This window comes from Acanthopagrus latus, chromosome 22 (assembly GCF_904848185.1).
Source record: "Acanthopagrus latus isolate v.2019 chromosome 22, fAcaLat1.1, whole genome shotgun sequence".
NCBI lineage: Eukaryota > Metazoa > Chordata > Actinopteri > Spariformes > Sparidae > Acanthopagrus > Acanthopagrus latus.
Genome location: NC_051060.1, coordinates 20372766 through 20397731, shown reverse-complemented (window position 1 = coordinate 20397731; position 24966 = coordinate 20372766). Strand labels below are relative to the sequence as shown.

Below are 24966 nucleotides of genomic sequence, written 5' to 3'. Positions count from 1 at the left end.
TGCTCCCCTTTAAAATGATGAATCAACAGGAGTAACAGTGAAACAGACAGGGTATGACGTCATCAGAGTTTGGAACAAACAGTGAGAAAAAATAATAATAATTGCAAAGAAAACACCTCAGAGTTTTTAAAAGGAGGATGAACTTTCTTTCTTTTTTAAAAAGGTGCTTGTTTGCGTCACACTCGACAGGTGAGGTCATCATCAGGGTGTGATCTGACATTTATTTAAAAACAGGTTGTTTTTTTTGTTCAGTTACAGTTTTTTTTTTTCAACAATACATCGTTTGGCAATCGATCGTGGACTCCAGGAGGAGGAGGAGGAGGAGGAGGAGGAGGAGGAGGAAGGCGTCCTGCTGACACACGGACCCGGTGTCAGAAACATCAGTGTCGGTTTTCTGGCGTCGCCTTTTAAAAACCGAACTTCACACAAACACCAGAGTGAGATATCAGCCTGAACACACACACACACACACACCTCTCTCCCTCTTCCTCTCTATCTTTCACACACAGACACACACACACACACACACACAGACACACACACACACACACACACACACACACACACCTCTCTCCCTCTTCCTCTCTATCTTTCACACACAGACACACACACACACACACACACACACACACACACACACACACACACACACACACCGGTATTGTAGAAAAATAGAGTGATCACTAAAACTGAATCCAGTCTGAACGGATTCAACACTTTTCCATAACCTACAAAAAACAAAACAAAACAAAACAAAAAAAAACATGAAACATGAAAAACATGATAATAATACAAAAAAAATAATAAAGACAGTCGCTATGAGCAATTCATTTAAGGTCGAGACGAGCACAACAGACCAGCCTACAGCCCGGAGTTTCATCATGACTTGAGGCTATGTGTCAGAGTCCTGGATATCTTTACGCAATTAGAAAAAAAAACAACAACAAAAAAACAAAACAAACAAACACACGTCATGTGCCATTTGTGAAACATCTGATAGCAGCATCTGAATATTTTGCACTGTGAGTTGGACACTTAAGCGGAATGGTTCAGCGCGTCGGGCAGTCCAGCATCTCCTCACTACACATGGAGCACCGCTGTTTGGGAATTCACCAGACCGTTCCTGTACTGCTCCAGCCAGTTCCTCAGCTCGGAAATACGGTATCCCTCCGGACCTCTGCCCCCCTGGTACACCACTCTCTCGTCCCTCACGATGTAAAGTCTCTCAAAGTACGCTCCGTACGCGGCGTTGGATGAGTTGTCCATATTATCCACCACCACGTTGCTGCCCGGCACCTCGGCCAGCATCAGCTGAGCGGCTCTCAGTCTGTCCTCCAAGCAGCGGTGCTTGGGGATCTGATACGGAGCGTCCGAGCTCACCCAGCCGTCCGACGGATGCGCCTCCTCGATATATACAACTAAAAAGTCCGCAATGTCTGCGTACTGGCTCACGACGCGCTGAAACGCCGCCAGGCGCGTCATGAATGGCGGTCAGGAGCAGCTGCCAAAGTTAAGGATGAGCGGTCTCTTCCCTTTCATGCAGTCCAGGATCCGGACCTGTCTCCGCTCCTGGACCAGCATCACCTCGGTGTTGGGCGCAGTGCGCCCGAGGTGCGCGGATTTGAGAAAGTCCAGTTTCTGGCCGTACCACACGGCCCTGAGGGACTCCAAGGTGAACATCTTATTGGAGTCAGAGACGCACACCGGGGGGTCGTCCGGCCCGTCCTGCCTCTCTCCCATTTTCAGCAGCACTTTTTTCCTAATGCACAAGAAATCCAGGAGCCACAGCATGACGGCGGCCAGCAGGAACCGGGGCAGCAGCATCAGGCACAGGGCTGCATGTTTCAGCGCCCTCGCCATTTGGACACCGCCGGAGTCGTGCATCATCTCTTCCCCTGCCGATAGGATGCGACTGGGCCGGCGAGAGAGACAACTAGTATTTAGTCACCTTTACCCATTGGAGAAAACTATCTGACGCACGCAGGCACTCTTTTTATAGGTACAGCAGCATTTGAATAATAGAGGAAAAAAAGAAAAAGAAAGAGAAAACCACGCCTCCGGTGCCCGCGCCGCCTACTCACATGGTGGGGATTACCTCCCGTCCATTCCGGGCTTCAAGGATCCGGAGAGAGGGAGGCAGGGAGACGCGCTGGAGACAGCTGGGAAGATTTGAGTCCTCAGTCCACACCGCTGGATGAAACATGACAGCTGATGGATGTTGTTTCATATCACCGTCAGACGCTCGGGCTGGTTTTAATTGGCTGTAGGTGAACGCGGGCTCGGTCCTGGGAGTGAAGGTGAAGAGAGAGAGAGAGAGAAAAAAACACGGTCTGAGTTGACTCCGGTGTGCAGGTTCACTGAGACCCGCTGCTGGAGGCAGTGCAGCAGCCTCCGTCACCACTAGGCGGAGCTGGACTCACGCAGACTGTGCAGACTGGATGACTCATTGCCTGATCTGCCAGGGCCCCTCGAACATCTTGTGAGGAGCAGAGGCAGAATAAACCTGCCACCACCAGTCTGAGAAACTGAAAGCTCTCCAGTTTCCTTTTTTTTTATGGGGGGGGGAGAGAAATGAATCAATGTGTGTGTTTTTTATTCATTATTTCTCCTTGACATCTCAAACAAAAACGAACATCATGCCTTCAGAGACACCTCGACACAGCTGTGAACTCTCTGTAAACATTTGTAATTGTTGCTCGTCTGACTCTGTTTTGTTTCCACAGTATTTCTCGCTCTTTTTTTTAATCGTTTCCACTGAATTCCCTTTGCAAAAAAAACAAAAAAAACAAACAAACAAACACACAAAATAACGGCTTCAGCCTCCGTGGGACACATCAGCTGAATAAAAGATGAAGCAAAATAAAAAAAAAAGAAAAGTTCAGTTATTTGCATGTCTCGTGTTTCGAGATGATCGACACCTCACATCTGACTCGGAGCGAGGTGTGACCTGAAACGCCGCGTCTCGTCACCTCGCCCCAGACGCATCAAAAATCTGCTTACCAGCGCCTTGTCACCGCCGCCGGGTTGCCAGGCAACCAGCCGGAGACTCAAGGAATTTAGCCCCCCACCCCCACCCCCCCTCTGTTGAACCACAGTGTCTGGTCTTTGCAGTAATCAACACTGTTAATAAATGAGCTGGTGGATGTTGTTACCTGTGGATGGAGCCGAGTTAGCTTTACGCTAAGCTAAGCCCTGACAGAAAAACCAGCACAGACCAGCATATGTTGTGTTTTGGTGCTGGTCTTGCTGGCGACCAGTCAAAAGTGTGAAAGATGGTGGTGGAGATACTGACGGCAGTTTGAGTCTGTGTTTCACTCTCTGACAGGGTGATACTACTGGATATATTTAACAATGACCGCAGAGTTTCAATATTTGTAAGCGTGACACCGCTGGCTTCCAGCGACAAAAACAAGAATTTGAAGAAGCCACCGGTGAACTCCTCTTGGATGATGAAGCATGGCCAGAATGTGGTGAAGTGCCCTCCAGTTCACTATAACTGTATCATGACCTTCTGTGAACTGGTGCCCCTCAAACATCCTGAATATCCACCACTGTTTGGAGCCAAAACACCAGGCTTTCTAAACCTAATCCTGAGACTTTTGTGCGTAAACCTATCCAGAGCATAAACACACAAAGTAGCAACATAATGAAATGTAAAATTTTAGCTTATCTGTGGTTTTGCGGACTTATACTTCGCCAACATTTATTCTAGAGATTGTGCTGCAGACGAGAGAGTGCTGGTCCTCTTATCTCACTCTCTGCAAGAAAGTGAAAAATGCTCCTTTTTCTCCGTAAATGTCAAACTGTCCCTTCAACGTATAAAACACGTCGTCTTTAAGCCACATCACTTCAAACATCAGCCGTCAGCTCCTGTGATAACTCGATTCATTCAAAGCAACAGTCAAACCTCTGAGGAGAGTTAAAATCATACCGAAGAGTGTTCAGAGCAAAACATTCGGGCTTTTTGATCATTTTGCTAGCAGTTCATAGCACAAAAACCTACTTCTCGGATTTAAAAGGTGGATGAGGAACGTAAATGTCCTCGCTGCCTCAACTCAAATGTGTGTCAACTTCTTGTCGTAGCTTTGGCCGTCACGCTGACAATGAAATAAAAGTCAAAAAAAAAAAAAACAAAAAGCACAAGCCAGTCAGTCTTCTTGAGAAACAGCTGAGCAGTTGTTTTTTTTTTTTTTTGTTTCGTTTTTTCACGACTTCACTTGAAGACAAAACCAAAACTGAAAGCGCAGGAGAACTGTATTCCGTGGAAACATGTTGCAAGTGTGTCAGAGTTGACGGCAGAAGTCATCTTGGGACACGATCTCACCGGCGCGCTCTGAGGGGGTTTGTTTTAAACCCTGTCTGATCTCCGCATCTACCTGTTTCTTTACAATGCAAATGATGCAGAACCGGTGCTCAACCACGTGAGAATCAAGCGGTGACGAGCTGAAAAGAAAAAAAAAAAAAAAAAAGATCCTTTAATGTGTGCTCTCTGCGAGCGACGCCCCCGCGATCACGGCTCAGACGTCTGGTGCTGACCGGAGGCACCTGGAACTGCTTAGCAGCCGTCGCACTCGAGGCCTCTGGTGGTGTTTCTGGAGGACTCAGCCGACGACCTGGTGAGAAGTGGCCGTAACAAACCAGATGTGCAGCAGCTACGCGCCTGCCGTCTTGGCTTCTTTTACACAAACATCTGGCAGTGTGAGGCTGTTCCTTTTTTTGAAGCAAAGTTGTGGAGAGGCTTTTCTCAGCCAGCACACTGGATGTAGTAAAAAACATTGTGTACCACCTTTAATTTTTATTGTAGTGATATAATGTTATGGCAGGTCGTTATTCAAGAAAACTCAAACGCTTTTAGTTTGGCTTTCTCACGCTGTCACGGGGTTTTCTTCTATTCTTTCGGTGTTTTTCCATGTTTATGCATTTAATAGAGCTTGAAAGTCGGCACCAACAGAAGCTCCGCTCTCCCACGTAGTACGCTGCTCCTGAAACGCCTCGTCTGTAGCCCCGCCTTTAATTCCGTGACTTTGTGACGTCGCACCACGTCACCGCGTCACATATTTGCATCATCTATGCCTGATGAATTAATCTAGCACATCTTCTCCGGTGTTGTTAGAGGTGCTGGCTCAGGTGTGTAAGAGTCGACCAATCAGAGGACACTGGGTATTTAGAAGGGGGGGAGTGGCTTAAAGAGACATGGCGTTCCAGACAGAGGGGTAACACAGAGCTGCTGCACTGGACAGTATGAGAAAACTGATGTGTTTTTTGAGCAACACAGCATGTAAACACATTGTAGCAGTAACCCAAAATAAAATTATGATTCTACAAATGAGCTAAATAAGTCTCCTTTAAAAAAAAAACATCAGGCAATATGGAAAAAATCATTTAGGAGCTTCAAATTAGATTTAAACCGACTTTTCATCAGAACAGTGTGACTATCAGCCCTTCTAAACAATCTAAAAAAAAAAAAAAAAAATTCGATATATATACTCTCTCCTGAGTGAGGCACATTCATTTGATTTTCTTCATTATGTCATTAATCCACTGCTGAAATGGTTTAACTGCTCTCCTGTGACAGGGCGCGACAAAAACAACTCTGGCGTCCAACATTAAGAAGTTAGCGCCCGAGCCTCGCAGGAAGGTTTCCTGTAATAATCTGACATGCACCTTGCATTATGCAAGTCGGAAAAAAAACAAACAAACAAAAAAAAAAAACTGTTATCATGAGATTCTGGAAAGAGTCGACAAATCAAACATTTACCAGCAGTGACGTGGACGTGACTCAGATGCTGATGTGCCAAATGCAGCCGTCAAAAAATTCCAGCTCACTGATGACACACATTGTTCTTACTCAAACATGCAAAGTGCGTTCATATCATACCGCTCTTAGCATGACCTGGATTTCACACAATGGTGCGCTTCTCTGTGTGCAGAAGCTTTGCATAAGACAGCAGCGAGGAAGAGGCTTGATTGGTTTAAATAGTTGAAACTGAATTAAGGCGATGATCTAATGGCTCTCGGGCTCGACGCCAACCTCGTGTTGCGCTTTAACCGCCTAAGAGGCCGAGAGGACACAACATCGACGTGTTTATCATCAGATGTAATATCGTACTGATAGGATTTGTGTGAGCGGTCGCTGAAACGCTGCCAAACAAGCTGTTTGTCATAAAAAAAAAAAAAAATAAAAAAAAAGAAGTTCCCAGCGAGTACAAAGAGCGTGTGATCCTAGCCTGTAATAGAAAAAAAAAACCCATCCCATCAACACTCAGCACTCTGTAATCAGGAGTTCCTGTGAATTTGGTCTCTCTCCACACCAGTCTGCGACGCTGCTGCTGTGAACTGGATTAGACCACTGGCGTCGTTTGGTTGTTTACACGCAGGCTAAGAGGAAAGAAAAGAGCATGTGTGCAGGCGCGCGGAGAACTTGTGGCCGGAGTGTCGCTCTATTGGCCTGAATGTAATTTTCCTGGAATCGTTAGGACTTCGAAGATCAGCCCGGGTCCTGCCTCGTGTGACCCAACGCTCAGGAGGGTCATCGCAGAAATACTCATAAGCTCATTAGCGCCACAACTGGTTGTCAACATGAAAAAAAACACTCAGACATGAGTCCCCTTCCAACCACACAGACACACACACACACACCTTTCTAAAAGCACATGATCGCAAATGTGACAGGATGACTGACTTTCCCTTCCTAGATTATGCTGGCACCCTCCTCTGGCGTTTCACCCTCACCTTTACCTTTCAGGGAGCCTCGAGTCAATCAGTTTGATCGGATTATCAGAGAGGTGTTGCCAGTTTGTGTTGGCGACGCTTTCTGTTGGCAAAACGTGCGAGATCCTGATTAGACTCATGATATATAAACATTGTGATCAAACCTACACTGTTGCAAAAAAAGGTTTCTGTTTGTACCTTATTTGTACCTCTGTGGTTTTTACCTTAAAGAGCCCAGTCTTGTGCCTCTGGTGGCAATTTTGCACCTTAATTTAAAGGTTTCAGGGAAACGATTTTAATTTAAGATCGACATTGGATTTTTTTGCCTAAACAAATTTCAATTTTGTGACGCAATTAACTGAAAAAACAATCTGACCGTAAAGATCAAAACAATTTGTTTGTATGTGGCCCTGCAACTCTTCAAACAATGTTCCAGGGACCTCATTTTCCTCTGAGAAAAATAACTGAGTTTGTATCGTCACCTCATTCTTCTGATCAATGAGTTTGAAATTGACCTTTTAACATTTAGAAAAAACAGTTGCATATACGTTCCCTTTTGGCCCTCGAAATGTCCACATTGTGACCTTCAGCTCCAGGGTTTTTGGGTACATTAGTTTAGACCGTACCACAGAATTGGACTCCTCCTGCGCACCAATCCTAAAACAAGAAGAAGTGAGATTATGCCAAGATAAAAAACAAAAAACAAAAACGTGACATCTCATCAGGGTTTTTCTGATCACTGCGACCACATTCTCAGAATAATCAGCGTTGAGAGTCTGTTTTGCCTCCCTAAAAAAAAAAAAAAAAAAACCTTTTCATTGTTTGAATAACTCTTTCTCTTCTAAGCCCTCTGAGTCCGCCGCCACAATCCCACAGCTACTGCTACTTTTCACATTCTCGACCGCCGGCTTGACAAGTATGGCTTAATGAAACACTGAGCCTTGATTCTGTTTTTTTTTTTTTTTCTTTTTTTCTTTCTCTGAAATAAACTGCTGGAACCCTACTTTCATTAGACACGGCCTGGATCTTGGCATGGGAGCGCGGGTCATGCAAGGACAGCCCAGAATAGGAAAAACAGCCCTGACGGAGCCTGCAGCAAAGCACTAAGAGTGGCAGGCATCCAGCATAAACCACTGTTAGTACACTGGCCACTGGAGAGTCACTGAATACACACACGTCTCAGGTAGGGGACACACACACACTCAGCGCCCGTCTGGAGATTGCCGTGACACGTATATATCACCCTTGTATATAGTTTAAGGTGAGGTGAGGTTGCGATAAAAGCAGTTTGGACTATTCATGGTCAAAATACAGCCCTGTCCCTTATGTTCGTCAAGCATTTGAGTAGGTTCGTAGTTACTAAGCAACCGTCATGTATTCCTCTCTCAGGCTAATCTGTCTAGGCCGCTGTGGCTGCATGGAGCCTGCGATGCACACTGATACATCACCTTGGATCACCAGCGTCCTTTGTCCACAACAGCAGCGCCGACACGCCGAAACTGGCCGTCTTTTTTAGAGAGGCCGCTCTTTTTTTTTTTTTTCTTTTTTCTCCATCGCGCCACGCAGCCCCGGTCATTTAGCCCGGGGGGGAAAAAAAAAAAAAAACCCTAATCTGTTGTGTTGATAAAGAGTCGGTGCTCAGGGAAGATAGGTGGGTCTTTACACCGTGTGCCCTCGCTGTGGTTTATCAGTCTGCTCGGAGGCGTGCTGCCTTTTTTGACAACAAGCAGATAAAGCTTGACCGAGGTCCGATATGACGAGAGGCTGCTCTCAAATGTCAAAGCACAAAGTTACCAATCCAGAAGTGATTTCTACTCCGGCTGCTAACGTGACTTTGATGAGCTTTTTAAGTGCGTGTTTTGAACATTGATAGCGGTTATCCAATGATGACAGAAGCTCCTCTTGCGACAGGTCTTCCTGGAACTGACAATAATGAACAATAAAAAAAAAAAAAATAGATTCAAAACTGATTCCTGTAAAACAGAATCTGTGCAACATAGGAGGTCTATGGGAGGTCATGAATGAGTGATGCAACCGTTTCCTTCTCTTGAGCACGTGTTGCCGAACGGTGATCTCAAATTCTTTATTTTCCTCGCTGTTCAGAAGGATTTCCTTTTGCACTCGACCAGCTGGGCCTTCACGGTTACAACACGATGGGGAGGACAGTACGGAGGTCGTCTGCAAGCGGCTCTGACAAGGACGACGTGAAGTCAACAGAGGGGTTGGGGAGAGGACAGGGAGGGAGCTCCGGAGGGCTGATCGCTCCTGAAGGCAAGGAGACGAGCTAACTTCGAGAGACGTCTCCGCCACAACGTCCTTGATATAACCTCAAAACTATTACTTCTTAAAATTTTGAATGTTTCAAACAAAAAGAAAAACACTTGACTAACTGAACTTGCCGCTGACATCCAAGGATGAAAGAGGTCTGGGACATTAACACTTATCCACCCTGTTTTCTTTTGTTTGTCACCAATTAATAATCTCAAAATTAATTTCTTAACTTACTTAATTATCTAAAGTAAATGTGTTTCATCATACCAGACACACAGATATTGCTGGAAGCGGATCATTTGTTTTTTTCACCTGACAGGTTGAGAAATAGATACCGTATACACTTTCTTGTTGAGAATTATATCTATACTCATCCTCAGCCCGTATGAATGAATAGTGAAACCAGGAGAGAACATCTGACAATGACGCCTCTAAAGCTCACTAACGATCATGCGTTTGATCTGCGGGAAACAAAGAAATGTTAAAAATACCCCATACTTGAGAACTGGGAAACTGAACCGGCCGAGACTCCTGGAAGACGCTGCCGTTTCAGAGAAAGAACCAGATTAGCACATAAAAACCACAGCTTCTCGTTTTTGTACTTCATTTCATGAGACTGTGCAGATGAAGTCACACTCGCTGTCTCTCAAGTCTTTATGCTAAGCTAAGCTAACCAGCTGCTGGGTGGAGCTTCATATTTACCATAAGGACACGAGAGTCATGTCAGAATCATCCAAATATGAAATCTTTTCCAACATTTCTTCGACTGCAAATATGTTAATTAGACAAAGCAAAAAAAGAATCATTCTCTGTATATTTTCCTTGTGATGTGGCCTGAAGTGCAGGTCAGTTCCACCGTTCCTGAGACTGTACACTGGGAACAGAACAGAATAATTCACATGGGAAAGTTTTGACACTTCCATATATTCTGAGGGATTTCTCCGCTGCAGGAGCCTCACTTGTCTAAACACAGGATATATAGAATAGGAAACTATATTTCTGTGTCGTCTAGGAACTGAATCGTGAGCCTGTGTATTCTCATCTGTGCATCAAAAGTTTTTCTTTGAAGGGATAAAACAGAAGGACCAATGTATAGTTTTATAATGAAGGGCAATATTTCCAAATTACTGAAATGGTTTGTTAACGTACTTTGGTGTCAATACTTTGTTTGTGCCATCAGACAATAACATTTGTAGAAGACCAAAAAAAATGTTTTTTTAATGGAGCAATATGTAAAATCTACTGAATTTAGCATGCTAATCAGCTAGCCGCTCCTAGCTCCGGTGCTACAGTGGTGCAAACATCAACACTCCCCCGGTGCTGCGAGGCTAACTGAGCTAACAAGCTAGCGGCAGCTACATTGAGCTATAGTTAGCGGTTACACGACCAGTTTGCTGCCCAGTGTTTGTTTTAGGTATAAATTCAACAGGTGGTCACTTCTTACATATTGCACCTTTAACTATTGATGTTATTCTTATGATTGAATGAATTCAGGCTGTACTAAATATCTGGTATTTGTCAAATGTTTGTGTTTAATATAAATAATAGTTGACCAACTTCATCATAATGCAGCTTCTCTTGTTCTGTGCAGGCAGTTAGTGATTTTCTGTGAGTATGTACCGCTGCCAAGGCTGCATATTGTTCTAAATTTATGAAAGAAACCTGTTTTTTTTTTTTTTTTTTATCTCTATTTCCTGATTCAATTTGAGTTGTTTCCCCTCACAATGCCTGTGAGAGCCCGTGTGTGTCCAGCCCCTCCAGGATCAGCATAGCCAGTTGTTATCTGTCAGGTAACTCACAGTAGCCGTCACGTAGCATGTGGAAACCCTGAACCTGTCAATTAGCAACAAGCATCATGTAGTGCACCCAGAAACCTTTGCACTTTAAAGGCTGATATGAATTTCTTCATGTCGTGGAGCGGAGCAAAGGTCTGTATGATCTAGAGACCGATTTCCTGCTCGCTCGTGAGCTGATTTCACCCTACGTGACCTGAAGACTGAGTAAACAGACGGTACACAGGTGGGACTGTCTCGAAGCTTATCAAATCAATTTTTAAATCAGGATATCACATATTAACAAAGATCTCCAAGAAACCGTGCGCACACAGCTCACACACATCTGGCAAACATAACACAAAACACACAAAACAAATATACGGTTTTAATCAAAAGCAGAATAAAGAGCGATTATCAAAGCTTCATAATAACTTTTCACACATGATCTCTGATGCAGACAGTATCAAGACTCGACTCCTTCCAATAAAACTCAACGATTTCGGGACTTTCCCCTCCAAATAATATCCGTAAATACTCTTAATACAGAGCCACCCAAGCGTAAGGGGGGGTTTTTCCAACAAGTCAGACAAGACTTCACGGAGATTATAGCGTTTTTACAATAAACATAATTTATGATGACTCATTTTGTTTTGCGGAATTGAAATATTAAAGGTTACAGTTAAACAAAAAAAGGGCTGTAAGCTCACTAACGGACAGGGGTGCGACCACGCTGCCATAACGTGAATTAACACTGCGAGGGAGAGCGATAGATGAGACACTCAAAAGGAAAGAAGGTTCCTATTCCATGAATCACTGTGTTATCAGCACAGTTGCAGCCACTGACTCAAAGGGAAACCAAAACTTAATTTGAAGTCGGCTAAAAGAAATCCCCCCTCCCCCCCAAAAAAATACAATGTTTCCTCCTGTTTGAGCTACATTCGCCCAAAATCTACAATGCCCAGCTGTTTTTCTCAAAAGAATGCGTAAACTTGTGATGCGCTTTTAAAGATTCACATGTTCGGTGGTAATGAATGTGCTCAGGGCAAGCGGGTCACAGACGGGCAGGGGAATTTGGGGAAGTATTGAGAAACTGTCTAATACACTGGTACTGTTCATGTTTTTGTTGATGGTATATATATATTTAAAAAAAATTAAACGCCACCAGACTTATCCTTTAAGGCTCGGGCGGAACAGTCAGTAATCCTGTTTCCCGAGAAACAATAGTCACAAGAGTAGATTTCCTTAATTCAGCAAGACCCAAAACAGATCTGAGGCAAAGCCAAGCAGAATTTGTCAGGCGTCACTGATTAATGGCCAAGTCACAAGTTCAGCTTTGGTCAACTTTGATGGGAAAAATCTGCACAATTGACCGAAAGCTGTGTTGTCAGTTCTGACCTTTGACGAGAAAACTGAGTCCAAATAGATTAACTTTATTTAACCCTCCACCATATGAACTGCGTTTTTAAAATAAGGGAACAATTATGCTTGTCCTGTCGCTGAACCAAAATCCTGGTGATGCTAACTTAGTGCGATATGACAATCAAGACTGCATGATGTACATCTGCGGATGTGTGGAACCATACGTTTGACCTGTGTGTGGCTTAACTTCCAGAACGGAACCGCCCAAGGACGAAAAATTAATTACAGCGTGAGAGGACAGTAAACCCCAACAGCACCGGCCCGTCCTGCAGATGACGGCGCTGGTTCCCTTGGAAAAACATTCTATGGGGAGCGTTTTGTTTATGTTTTGTTAATTGGAGAGATGTAGGCGAGACGCAGGCATTTGGTTGAAGTCTCGCCAATGTCTCTCCAATTAGCAAAACGCATTCTGCTTGTACCGGGCCCAAGCACGGTACGCTTTTCCCGACCCCGGCACAGTTGGAAGAGGTGAGCTTTGGCACGGCACGGCTGCTCATGCACGAGCACAAACAATTAAGAAATCCGGGAAGGTTAGAGGGCCGTCTATGACCAAAACGACGGAGAATACGCCACAACAAAGTCAGCAAAGCCATGTTCTCTGTGCACTGCCACGTGATGATGTATGTATCAGAACTGATTGTGCTCAGGCCCGGTTGCGGCCGGAGCAATGAGAGTGCAGGACAGAGGGGGAGGGTTCAGAGCAGCTGGGCCATGTGTGAGTGCACCCAGAGAAAACGTCCCAGCGAGCCTGGTCTCAGCAAGACACATCTCCAGGACATCAAAAGGACCTTAACTCCAAATGGCAGGACAGTTTATTGCAGGGTGGCACTGGCCTTATCTGATAAACTGCCATCAGTTCCACCTCTTCAGACGTGGCCTGGAGTTCACAAAGAGGTGTGAACTGCCCTCTCAGAGCCTCGGACCCCAGGGTGCCGCGGCCCGTCTAGATGCTAATCTTTGATGACTCCACCGCCAGCGCCGCTCTCCAAAGTGTGCATGAAATGGAGTGAGAAGGACAGCGAGAGAGGCGGGACCCCACGCCAGCGAACGCCTCCATCCTCCTCCCCCCACGCAGCCTTGTCAGGTATACAAAATTCCCAAGGCTTGAATAATAAGCACAAGAAAAAAAAAAGTACAAACTCTCAGCTTTGATGATGCAAGCACAGACCGTTTTAAGGTTCCTCTATTCACCTTCTATTGTGTTCTTGAACGCAGCTCCATTTACATCTGGTCCAACCCCCCCCAGAACCTCTTTGTCTCAGTGTAATGTGTCGTCGCCACGGTCCACTTTGTGTTAAGCTGTTGTCACGTCTGCTTCTTTAGATAAGTAAATAAGTGTTCAACCAGAAAGTCGTCGTTTGTGGCTTTCTGCACATTTTACAGCTCGGTCACTGAAATTCCGGCATTGCTAATGCTTTACATAAATTACAATTAATTCTTTCCACTTGAGTTAATACGTGTGTTAATGGACCCGCTCTTACCTGATCAGGAAGAGGTTTCCCTGTGTTACTGTACGGCCCTGCTGGAGACACTAACAACAGTCTGTATAATAACCCTTACTGATGCCATATTGATACTGATATTATGATGTAGGTGTATTTTCAAGAAATCCTTGAAATCCTGATTGGTCAGCTCACACATGCCTGAGCCAGCGCTGCAAACAGAGCAGCTGTGCTACATCCATTCTTACATGCAAAGTTATTCATCAGGCATAAATGATGCAAATATTTCTTTTTCATGGCGAAGTGGCGTGATGTCACAGGAATGGAGGCGGGACTACTGACGAGGCGCTTCAGGAGCAGCGTGTTTTGTGGTAGAGGGGAACTTCTGTTGGACTTTCTCCTTTAAAAAGGCCGGACTGATTTTTATCTTAAGCACAAAGTTGTGATAAATGTGATATTTGTTTAATTTTTAAGCTTTCCTTTTCAAAAATCTGCTGTACTCGTTTCCTGGTGTGCAAGAAAAATGGGTCTCACTGCTGTTTTTCTATTTTTTAAGGGTTTGCTTTAGAAGTGATGACGTCAACGCTTCCTAGTGTTTCTTCTCTTTTTGAAGTCGAAATTGATTTCTGCAGAGCGAAAAACTTATATATATATTTATACTTCATTTCTTCAAACAGTCGTCTTTTCGTTATTAATTCAGCAGTCTCATTGTGCTTCAAGGAACATACTGTACCTACACTGGCACAAAGGCGGAGGGGATCATGTAAGGTGCTTGATTACGTAAAACACTGCCAACCTCGCTCTATGATTTCATCAGAATATCCCTGACTGAGCCCTCGCATGCATTTCTTATGACGGCCCTGTGTTTCTGACCCTCGTGGGGGCATCCACGACAGGCTGCTGCTTCTTCAGATGTTCGCTGCCTTCACGAAATGAGAGGAGGCGGTCTGAATACTGAGCAGCTTCGGTTACCACAACATGGAGCCAGAGGGTGTTTATACGGCTGTTACTATGGTGATTTGCCTCTCCACTCTCTGTTATGTAATAAAGTTTTAAAATTCATTTATCTGAGGATGAAAGAACAGTGAGCCTCCAACCCCTCAGAGGGAGGTAGACGGAGAGATTCAGAGAGTGTTAACAAAAGTGCTCGTGTGGCCGTCGAGGTTGTTTATGATCCGAGCAACCTTGAGGATTCTGGCAACTCGCTTTCAAGTTCACCCATCGCACACGTTCGCACACCGTGACCGGATTTCATTGAGCGGAATTTATGAATTTATTTGTTTTTCCTCACCGTTAATTAAAGATTTGAATGAATCTGCATCTGTTGTTTTGTGTCCTTGGGCGTAATAAACCTACAGCACAGCACAGTGAAATATAAATAATAAAGTCGGTGTTGATTAAGATGATAAAGACAAAAAAAAAAAAAAAAACGTGTTAGAATTGGATGTTTGAGGAATACTCGACTAAATATTTGTCTACCAATACTGAGTACCTCCCTGCAGCAACATGACAACAGGGGTTAAATATCTGAGAGACTCCTTGTCGAGCAGCTGAACCAACACTTTTGTCCTTACGGCGGAGAAGCTGGCGGGATGTACGGGGAAGCAGAAGAGAGAGACGATGACATGAAACAGAGGTCCCGAGTAAGATTTGAAACCAGGCCCGCTGCGGTTGTGTTGTGTGTGTATTAGCGCTACGATGTCATCTCACCTGTTGCAACCTGACAGATCTGTAGTTTAACAACAGAGCAGTCACTTCCTGTAGTGACACACCTCTGCGCTGTTGCATTGTTGTTTTGCGATGTTAATTTTAAAGACACTCTGCAGAGCTTCTTTTAAAGGAACACAACTATGCTTGTTCACCGTCCCTCACTTTTTTTTTTTGGTGATTCTGAAACCTGCATAACTTCTTCTTCTTCTTCTTCAGTACAATCTGTAGTCACATTAATCCATTTCTTACCGCACTGAATTGTTGCTTGGTTTGCAAATTGGTTTGTTCATCTAATTATTGTCAACATTAGTTATCTGATGGGAAAACCTCTGGAACTGACCAGTTTGACAACAGGGGAAACAGTATGGAGGTGATTTACAGCTGTCATGACCGGGACTGTGACTTCAGGTGACCAGAAGACACGGCAGGCAGGGACAGGAGAGAACTGGACCACGACCAAACCAGCAAACCAAAGTTTGAATGAAGTGTGTTTTCACGACAGGCTAACAAGGTATCTAAGCTAATCTTAGTTCGGTAAAAGACAGAAACTTGAATTGAGATGGTGTACACATGTATTTTACACAGATGAATATTTCCTGTCTTGACATTTTGTGAAATTATTATATACATGTTTTTGGACTAAGTAGCAAACTTTGCCATCAGTGTTTACATCTTCAAGCTGAAACTACAGTAGCTATCCTCTCTTTGTTCACGTTCTGGCTAGTTAACATAAAGTCCACACTGATATTTCTTCACATTCTGTTCATAATGTTACGTTTAAAACATTCGTGAAGAAATTGTCCCCAGTCTTCAGCTCAAGATTTTCATCATGAATCAGTATTTGTTGTGTTTCCATCCAGACAACTTGTGACTACTTTGTCAGACTAACGCAGCCGAACTGCTGCAGTCAGCACGTGTTCTCACAACGAGAACGAGCCACATCACATTTCCATGAGCGGCTGCTGAGGGGAAGGTGTTGTTTAAAGAGCTGCATCTGTTCAACAAAAGGTTAAAGAAGCATTACTCATCAGTTTTCTTGGGAATTAATGATTGATTCATGGTCCTTTCAGTGAAACGAACAGCTAAAAGTTATGTGAAATGAGGACGAGTGTTAAAAAATAAATAAAACTTTTCCAGTGTTCTTATTCTTCCATCTCTGTTTCCCCCTTACACCGTGAAGCCGAGCTACACTGCACTGGGAACTTTGTTCAACAGAGGTGGAGTTACCAGGAGGGAGCTTCTTTTTTCTTTTCTTTTTTTTCTCTTTTTAATCTCACAGCAGGCTCCTGCTCTGATCCACGGGAAAAGCAGCAGGAAGGAAGAGGCACGGAAGTAGAGATTTCGCAGAAGGACCTGGGTCACACGAGGACGGGTTGTCTCTGGGAAGCAGCGGCACGAGGGCGCGGGGGTACAAGGCACAGGCTGAGGCGCGTGGACGGGACAGGTGACATGCGAATCAAAAAGATAAATAAATAAAGAAAGTGACAGGGATGGATGTAGAGCGAGATTAACCGAGGGGAGCAGGCGAGACCAGACGAGTCACAGGAGAGGTAACGAGCAGAAAGAGTTGTAGCTCACAACCCCAGATCTTATCAGAGGGAAAGTTCCAACCATGCATCCCAGCTGCCGTGACGTACTTCATCGGCCTCTAGAGTGTGACGCACTGTGAAGCGTGACTGACACACACTATCTCCATATGCACCGCAGGATGCAGCAGCACTGGAACAATGCTCGATTAGTTGTGGTTATTTAACAGCACTGATAAAACTACAGCCACAAAACACTTGTCAAGCACAGATGACTTCATGTGGCCTGTTACACATGGCATTACACAACGACGACAGTTATATCAGCTCAGAGCGATGAATGGAGAACACATTAAAGTGAAACTCTCACCAAAATGCAACCTAGGCTTTTTTTGTGAATGTATATGAGTCAAACCTTCGTGTAAAAGCATAATTATGACAAAAGAGGCACTTTTAAGATTTATTGTATTTTCATTTTCGGGTCAAACTCATATTTAAATGGGAGTGCTACGGGGCAAATTAGCGATAGCATAAAAATCGCTATTTTTAAAACACTAAGAAGACTCGGCACAGGATGAAACTTTGCTCGTAGCATCACCAGGGTCTCTGCACATGAACACCAGCATTGAGAACATTGTTTGTGTACACAGAGTTTACTAAAAATGTCTTTGAACAACTAAATAGTGATTTCGATGGTATCGCTAATTTGCTCCTTGCACTCCCGACTCATGTACATTCACAAAAAAAAGCCTAGGTTGCATTTTGACGAGAGTTTCACTTTAGCTGAACTGACACAAGGACGATGAAAGAGAGAGGAATAAATGGAGCACAGGTGCAGTCCTTGGGCGGGGCGTTGTCTGCAACACTGACAGACATATATACTGTCCTGGTAAACACAGAGAGATTAATGGAGAGTCGGCATCTCTTCTGAGCAGAGTCGGTATGGAACAAGGTTTGTTTACCATGTGTAAGAAGGAAGGCCTGTTCTTTAATAATGAGATTGAAATGTCGTAACACTCAAGTGAACCACTAAACAACACAGTGACAGCTTGGCCTGGTGTTTGAGTGACAAGGAAGAGCAAAGGAAAAAAAGTTGTTGCCGCCTTTTGTTTTTGGACGTTTGATTTTTGGGTTTCTGCATTTGGATATCCTGGACTACAGCATTAAAGCTTGGTTGTTGTTCTGTTACCTGCCTGTCTTGTGTTAGGGACCATTTTTTGCAAAGCCGTGACAGGTGAGCACCGTGGACATGAGAGTTTGTTTCTTAGCTGTGTGTGATTTAAAGTCCTCCTTCTGGAATTCTATAAACAACAACCGAAAGAAAATCATTAATGTAAACGTGTAAGCAATGATTGACCGGGCTTCAGCTCGTTCAGTCTATACATTGCAATCTTTACACTGTAGGAACATGTGATGTTTTATGAACACATGGGCAATAACAGACGTCTCCCCCTCCCAGGCGCGTGGTCACATTGTTGAGCTGTTAATATGTAACCATTAACCAGAAAGGACCACACAACTAGGACACGCGTAGTCCATCTGTACCGAAAAACAACATGCAAAGCGTCGGGCGCGTAACAGAAAGCAAAGCAAGCAGCAATATCTCTTGATACTGCTGTGTTGCTAAAAACATGCTGTACAATTTGAAACTAGGACAGTATAAATAGACATTTGGGAGAGGAAGTCACTGATTTTTAAGTCTCAGAGCACAACGCACCCTGCTCCATGTTAGTTAGGCCACAATTATACGACACGGCAGGGAAACGTGAACCCGAGAGCTCCTTAAGATCCCAGCGCCGAATTCCTATCATGTGAAATCCTTCTTCAGGTAACTCAAACAGATTGGTCTAAGGCGAGCGGGGTAAAGACACGGTCAAGTTTAATATAAAACAGGCAGCAACTATAAGCCTGATCGAGGCAACAGAAATAGCCTAGACAATCCTGCCTGCTCCTACTATAAATACGTAATGCTGCGAGGATTAGTGTTTGGTCACCTTAAAGAAACAGATCAAAAGGTCACATCTGGTACAAGTAGCAGGCAACTTACCCACCTAGTTTAATATGTTATAAGGGAGGGGAACTGACCTACAGACATCAGGTGACCTACATATTTATTTTAAGACCTTATCTTCACTGGTCACTGTTTTGATGGTTGCATCAGAGTGGCCTTAAGGAGGATAGCCTCCTCTCAGAACACCTCGGTTACATATGTAACCTGCCGTTCTCTGTTGTATAATACTATTTTTCCCCTAGTTACATATCCAATATATAGTTTACCAGACAGAGAGCTGACTGAAAAACGTAGGTGGCCTCGCTAATCTTCAGACCACCTTAAGCCAGTGACAATGGTGTGATTGTGAGGCAGCCTTTGACAGTGGTACAGCAAGGTGCTCTGGCATGAAACGGATAAGCAGACCTGTTTTCTGATGGGCTGAATACATTTCTTTTTGCCTGATAGTCAGGGACCACCTAAATGAAAGCAATCAACTCCAAAAAAAAAAAAAAAAAAAAAGGAGGAGAAATGCTTTGTACCAGGCTTAGGTAGCAGCCCCTGAACAGGTATAACAAGCACTACAGTGACGGTTATAATAATACATCATGCGTAACAAACAAGAGATGGAAGAGTATACGGTACGGTGCATGTCAGTGATGAGGAGAGAACATCCCTTCTCCACTTAAAAGCTGTTCTGAAACAACAAAAACAGAAGAAAAAGAAAAAAAAAAAATTCAAATAAGACACAGGCGCCTGTTTTATTCAGAGGTGGGTGGTGGTGGTGCCTGAACCAGACATGGGCGATACCAAGCCCTTTATAGGGCACTCATTGAAATACTATGAAATTCAAAAAATCAACTATAGACTATGTGTCTGTGCCATAACCAGAGTTTATTTCTGTTTTCAACATTTTCAAAAAATTCCATTGTCTTGCAGAGTAAACGAAGTTACCATATTTGGTTCCTTGCCCTTCAGTAGTAAAAAAAAAATCCATTAAGTGTATATGTTACATATACAACAAAAACACCTCTAAGGTGAAAGGAACATACAGGAATACAACTTTATGTACTGTATAACAGTATAACACACAGTACAACTTTATATACTGTATAACATACAGTATCACATGCACAGTACATCTTTATGTACTGTATAACAGTATAACACACAGTACAACTTTATATACTGTATAACATACAGTATCACATGCACAGTAAATCTTTATGTACTGTATAACAGTATAACATTCATCATAACTTTAGAAACTATATAACATACACAGTACAACTTTCAACATTCATGTTTCTTATTCATGGTATCTAATGAAGCAGTTGCGCTCACTGTTCATGCAAAGGTGGACCTTGCAGACCCTGCATACCACATTTGACCTCACAATGTTGCCTTTCCGGCTGCAGTACTTGCAGGTCTGGCGTTTGTCATGTACAGGGGCATGGAAGAGGGACAGGTCAAAGCGCACAGCCTCATTTGGTGTGTGGCTGCGGTACAGCGACATACATGCTCAGGCTTTCAACAGATGAGGATGAGCTTCTTCTGGAGCTTGATTTGGCAGATGTCTGGCCGCTGGCACCCCTGAACACCTGGATTCTGAAATCTTTCAGAGACTGGTCTTTCACTCCAAGGGCCATACTATCCCGTCTGTACACAACCCAGGCATTTGTGATACTGACATCCACGGCATATGCGAACAGACGCAAGTACCACCTCTTGGACTTCATGGGGGTGCGGTAGAGGTGTACCAACATGTCACTTTTATCAATGCCCCCCATGTTGGCGTTATAACTCTTGATGACGGCTGGACAGCTCACAGGCTCCTTCATCTTGGTCTCACTGCAGTACCTAATGACTGAGGACATCGGCTCCACCCCCATGTCTGTTGACAGCAGAGTGACCGTTCTGTTGTCCTTCCATCTGACGGCCAGTATCCCATCATCACTGGTAGCATAGTCATAAGTGCCACGGGGTACAGCCTTCTTCTCCATCTCCTTGATGGACTTGAGTGGAGGATTTTTTATTCTATTGTCCCTTGCTGTCCCTGTGTACCTGCAATTCTGATCTCTGAGGTACCGCACTAGCTCCATGCTGGTAAAAAAGTTGTCAGCAAAGATGGCTGTGGTGGTGGGGGAGGACATGGTACTTGCCAGGACAGCAACAATCTGACTGGTGGCACCCAGCACTTTTTGTTCAGGCGTCTGGGGTACATCATGGGCCTCCAGGGTAGTTTTGCCCTGGTAGAGCACCATGTCATGGATGAAGCCGTCCTCAGAAGCCCTCGCGAACAACTTAAAACCCCACTTGTCTGGCTTGCTTTTGATATATTGCCTTAGGTTGCCAGCTGTCTTCCCTTTGTAGGCAACCATAACCTCATCTACAGACTGTTTGGGGGTCTGTGGCTCACGCCTGAAGGCATTATTGAGATAGCTGAACAGGGGCCGGACTTTGAAGAAACGGTCGCTGGTGCCAGGGATCTGAGTGTTGTCATTGAAGTGGATAACCCTTTTCAGCAGCCTGAACCTCTTTGATGACATCAGGTCGGCAACTTGAGGGACCCTGGTTTCCATGGCCCAGTAATCTTCAACAGAGGGGAGCTGAACAACACCCATATAGATGAGGATGGCCAGAAAGGTCATTATTTCATTCTCATTGGTGGAGAAAGTGGTGTTGATGTCCTTTTGAGCAGCATACAAGTTTGTCTGATATGTTATGTGACTGATTATTTGGGCATCAAAGTACCTAATAAAGTACTGAAAAGGCATGTCAATGTAGTCTGGGGCAGCGTGCTGGTATTCAGGAAGGGCTGTGTTGTTCAGGTCAACTTTATGCCAAGTGGTTGGCCTGGGTGCCGACTTGCCAGGCCTTGGCCTCTGGGCTTGTACTGCTGGCTGCACATTATCATCATCATCATCGTCATCATCATCATCGTTGTCATCCTCACTGTACTCACTGTCCTCACTGTCATTTTCTTGGAGCACTTCCACCACAGGCTGGATCCATTTCCTCCTGGCAGAGGGGTCAGTATCACTACATGGAATGTCCTGGTTGTGGGTGGGTGGGACAAAATCAGGGTCTGCCACATCATCATCATCCTCCTCCTCATCATCACTGATGGCAGGGTGGGTGGGCACGACAGTATTCTGCTTCTTGGCATAAAACATGCGGGCAGACATTGCCTAAAAAAATATAACAGTTGTTAAAAGGTCACAAACTGACAAAAATCACAATTTTTCACTATTTATAGCTTTAATATTTCTAGAAATCGGTTAAAATTATCCCTGAATTACTATATAGTATTATAAAAACCTTTGGCAACATTTAAACATAATGTTTTTAGTTGTATTGTTTTTTTTAATCAAGAAAATGCTATAAGCATGCAATGTTAGATGCATCGGGCATATGTCCAAAAATGGACACACCTAATGAAATCCCTCTTTTAGGTGAACCGGGCATATGATCAAATATGGTGCCTGCATTTTTCAAGCTGTAATTTTACAAATTTCCACAAGTCCTCCACAAAAAACACATATGTCATTACTAAGCACAACTATTTAACTATAAAATGTGTGAAATTCATCAACTTACCATGGCTAGTTTCGAAGTTTAGTACAGAAATTTACGGGCAGCTCGGTCTCTTTAGCGTCTTTTAGCGCCATCAGTGGAAAGAGAAAGTTAGATGGACTCCAGGTCTCTGCTGATTGGTCGAACGCCACAGTCATGTGATCTGTGATGTAGGGTGATCTCTTCTGATTGGCTGAGTAAAGACCACATGGTTCTTGATCTAACTGACGTACAGGAGGGTGGCCATTTGCAAAGTGTGCGGAAATTACCAAAAATAGTCACTCGCCCAATAAAGGCCTGAAATTGATACAGGTTGAATTTATTATTTATTAGAAAGAAAAACTTGAGTACCGTTATTGACAATTTTTACTCGTATCATACTAATTCTGGGAAAAAGTACTTCAACTGGTTGCCGGACACTTGTTTCAGTGGAGTGATTGCTCAGGCCTGTTACTTACTTGTGTGAGTCTTACAGATGTTACGGATGAGTCTTGTGAACCCAAATGCAGCAGTTGGAGACTGAGCTTGCAAGTTGAAAAGGTTTATTTTCGTGGTACTGCAGGGGTGGTAGACAGGTGCGAGAGCCCGACTGGCAGGCAGGTAAGCAGGAAACAGAGCAGAGTAGTGCCGAGGTTTTCTGTAAGGTGAGCCAGACAAGTGAGCGTTAGCACGAAATGGAAAAAAAAACAAAACAGAACTAGTAAACATAGAATTTCGAATGAGACTGAGACACTGTGATCACTGTGGGTTACGGAGTAACCTGGCGCCGGAGTTGTGGGGAGACCGGGATTAAGTAGTCGGCAGGTGATGAGGTGATGAAGAGCAGGTGCACCACTACGCTGCTGTCGCCACACCTCCACACACACACAGAGGGAGAGCTGGTGAGGAAGAAGAGGGAGGGGGGGAAGAAGGGTTCACTATTTCCACTGTACCAAACTCCTACTGAGCCACAACCTCGAAACTGAGGTACGTACGGAAATGTGACTTTGATGTACATTGTACACGCCTTGTCTAAAGCCATGTTACAGGCTCTGCAAGCTAAAAGCTACCATCCGCATACTAAGCAGGTCGAATGTTTAATGTGTTCACCACCTTTGTTAGCATGCCAACATTTAAAAAAACGTTTACTGATGGTGCTAAGGGAAAAAAGGCTTTCCAGTTATTAGGATTCATCCTCTGGGCAATATTGACACCTGTACTAAATTGCATTGCAATAATCGAATAGCTGTTCAAATATTTCAGTCTGGCCCGAAGCAGCGGAGCAACATTCCTCTCTCATCAACCGTAGTATGACTGCAAAAATAAAAAAGAAGAAAAAGAAGAAGAAAAAGGACATTTGGTATGCTGCACAGTTCATTGTTCATTCAAATTCATTCATACATTCAGGTCAGACAGAATGTAAAACTGTAAATAAATGACAAATGATTATCAGAGAATGAGGTAATGCCAAGTTCATCTGAGGTGAGTCTTTATATCAAGAGCACTACTAAAAGCAGTTTGCCCCACAGTGCCCTGGATTTCACTTTTGAAATGCTGCCAACCTATCAGGCCTTTGAGTGTGTCACGGTTTACGCTACGCGACCTGGAATATAAATGTGTGCGCGCGTGCACTTTTACCAACACAAACAGCTGTCGCAAGTGTATCCGTACGTGTTCATGACTGTGTTGCGTTTACCCCCACCCCCATCTGTGTTTCAGCAACCTCAGCAAGTACATTCCGTGTTTGTTGTGTGTGTGTGTGTGTGTTACGTAACCTTTTTCAACCGGTGATTCGAAGAGATCTGAAGTCGCTCCCGTCACTATTTCCATGTCGGTTGAGTGTGTGATGCTATCATGGAACTCGGTGTCCCGAAAGTTGACTAGAAATGCTGTCTGACGGCAAGAGTACAACTTCCGACAGGTTTCCCAACGATTGAGTCATCGGGCCAAACCTCATGGGTACTGATACTGTCATTGGAAAAATCTGAGGCATCTGATGTCGCCTTCATTTTTCTCTATGATTGTTATCTTTTTAAAGTATCACCTGGTCTCGAGGAGCACCTGACATTTGAACACATTTCAGTTCTTCTAAACTTTACCCATGTATTGAGTGTGTGTCAAGCAGAATGAGAAACACAAAGACAGCATTCACAATTTGCATAGTGTGCATGCATTTCATTCCTCTAACCAACTAGCTTCTCACCTTTTGAACAAAGCAAGGAGTGGCAGTGTCACTTAAACATTTCCATAACATAGAATTACAGTCCTGGATGTCAAAAAAAAAAAAAAAAAGATTTTACTGACATGCTTACTTGGTGTATGAGTGCCATCTAGCTCATTAATTAGTTGGCTTTCGATGCTGATAACCTGAGTCTTACTTTTAGATATGATTACTTTATAGAATGGCAATATGTTGGAATTTCAGGTGAAAACTATGGGGCACTGATTGTAAAGTGGAGCATGCTAAAATACACAGCAACTTTTCAACACATTTAACCAAAAAAAACAAAACATTAAAAAAAACTTTGTGATATTTGCTTCTTGTAAAAATATAATGTCAATGTAAA

The 24966-nt window shown here is 43.9% G+C and overlaps 1 protein-coding gene across 6 annotated transcripts; it reads right to left on the bottom strand.

Annotated features, from left to right (window-relative positions):
* LOC119012932 (thyroxine 5-deiodinase-like) lies at nucleotides 1-24966 on the bottom strand. Of its 6 annotated transcripts, none has more exons than XM_037087175.1 (4): nucleotides 23181-24966; nucleotides 22879-23057; nucleotides 22445-22613; nucleotides 19999-22035 (listed from the first exon to the last, which is right to left on the bottom strand). In XM_037087175.1, the coding sequence occupies exons 3-4, from the start codon at nucleotides 22445-22447 to the stop codon at nucleotides 20329-20331; spliced, it is 1710 nt and encodes a 569-aa protein (XP_036943070.1). In that variant the 5' UTR covers nucleotides 22448-22613; nucleotides 22879-23057; nucleotides 23181-24966; the 3' UTR covers nucleotides 19999-20328. The 6 variants fall into 6 exon arrangements, 5 of the variants coding, with proteins under 5 accessions (XP_036943074.1, XP_036943070.1, XP_036943071.1 ...); XM_037087176.1 differs by having other exon boundaries at nucleotides 22445-22583; XM_037087179.1 differs by lacking the exons at nucleotides 19999-22035; nucleotides 22445-22613 and adding an exon at nucleotides 1-2285 and having other exon boundaries at nucleotides 23181-24181.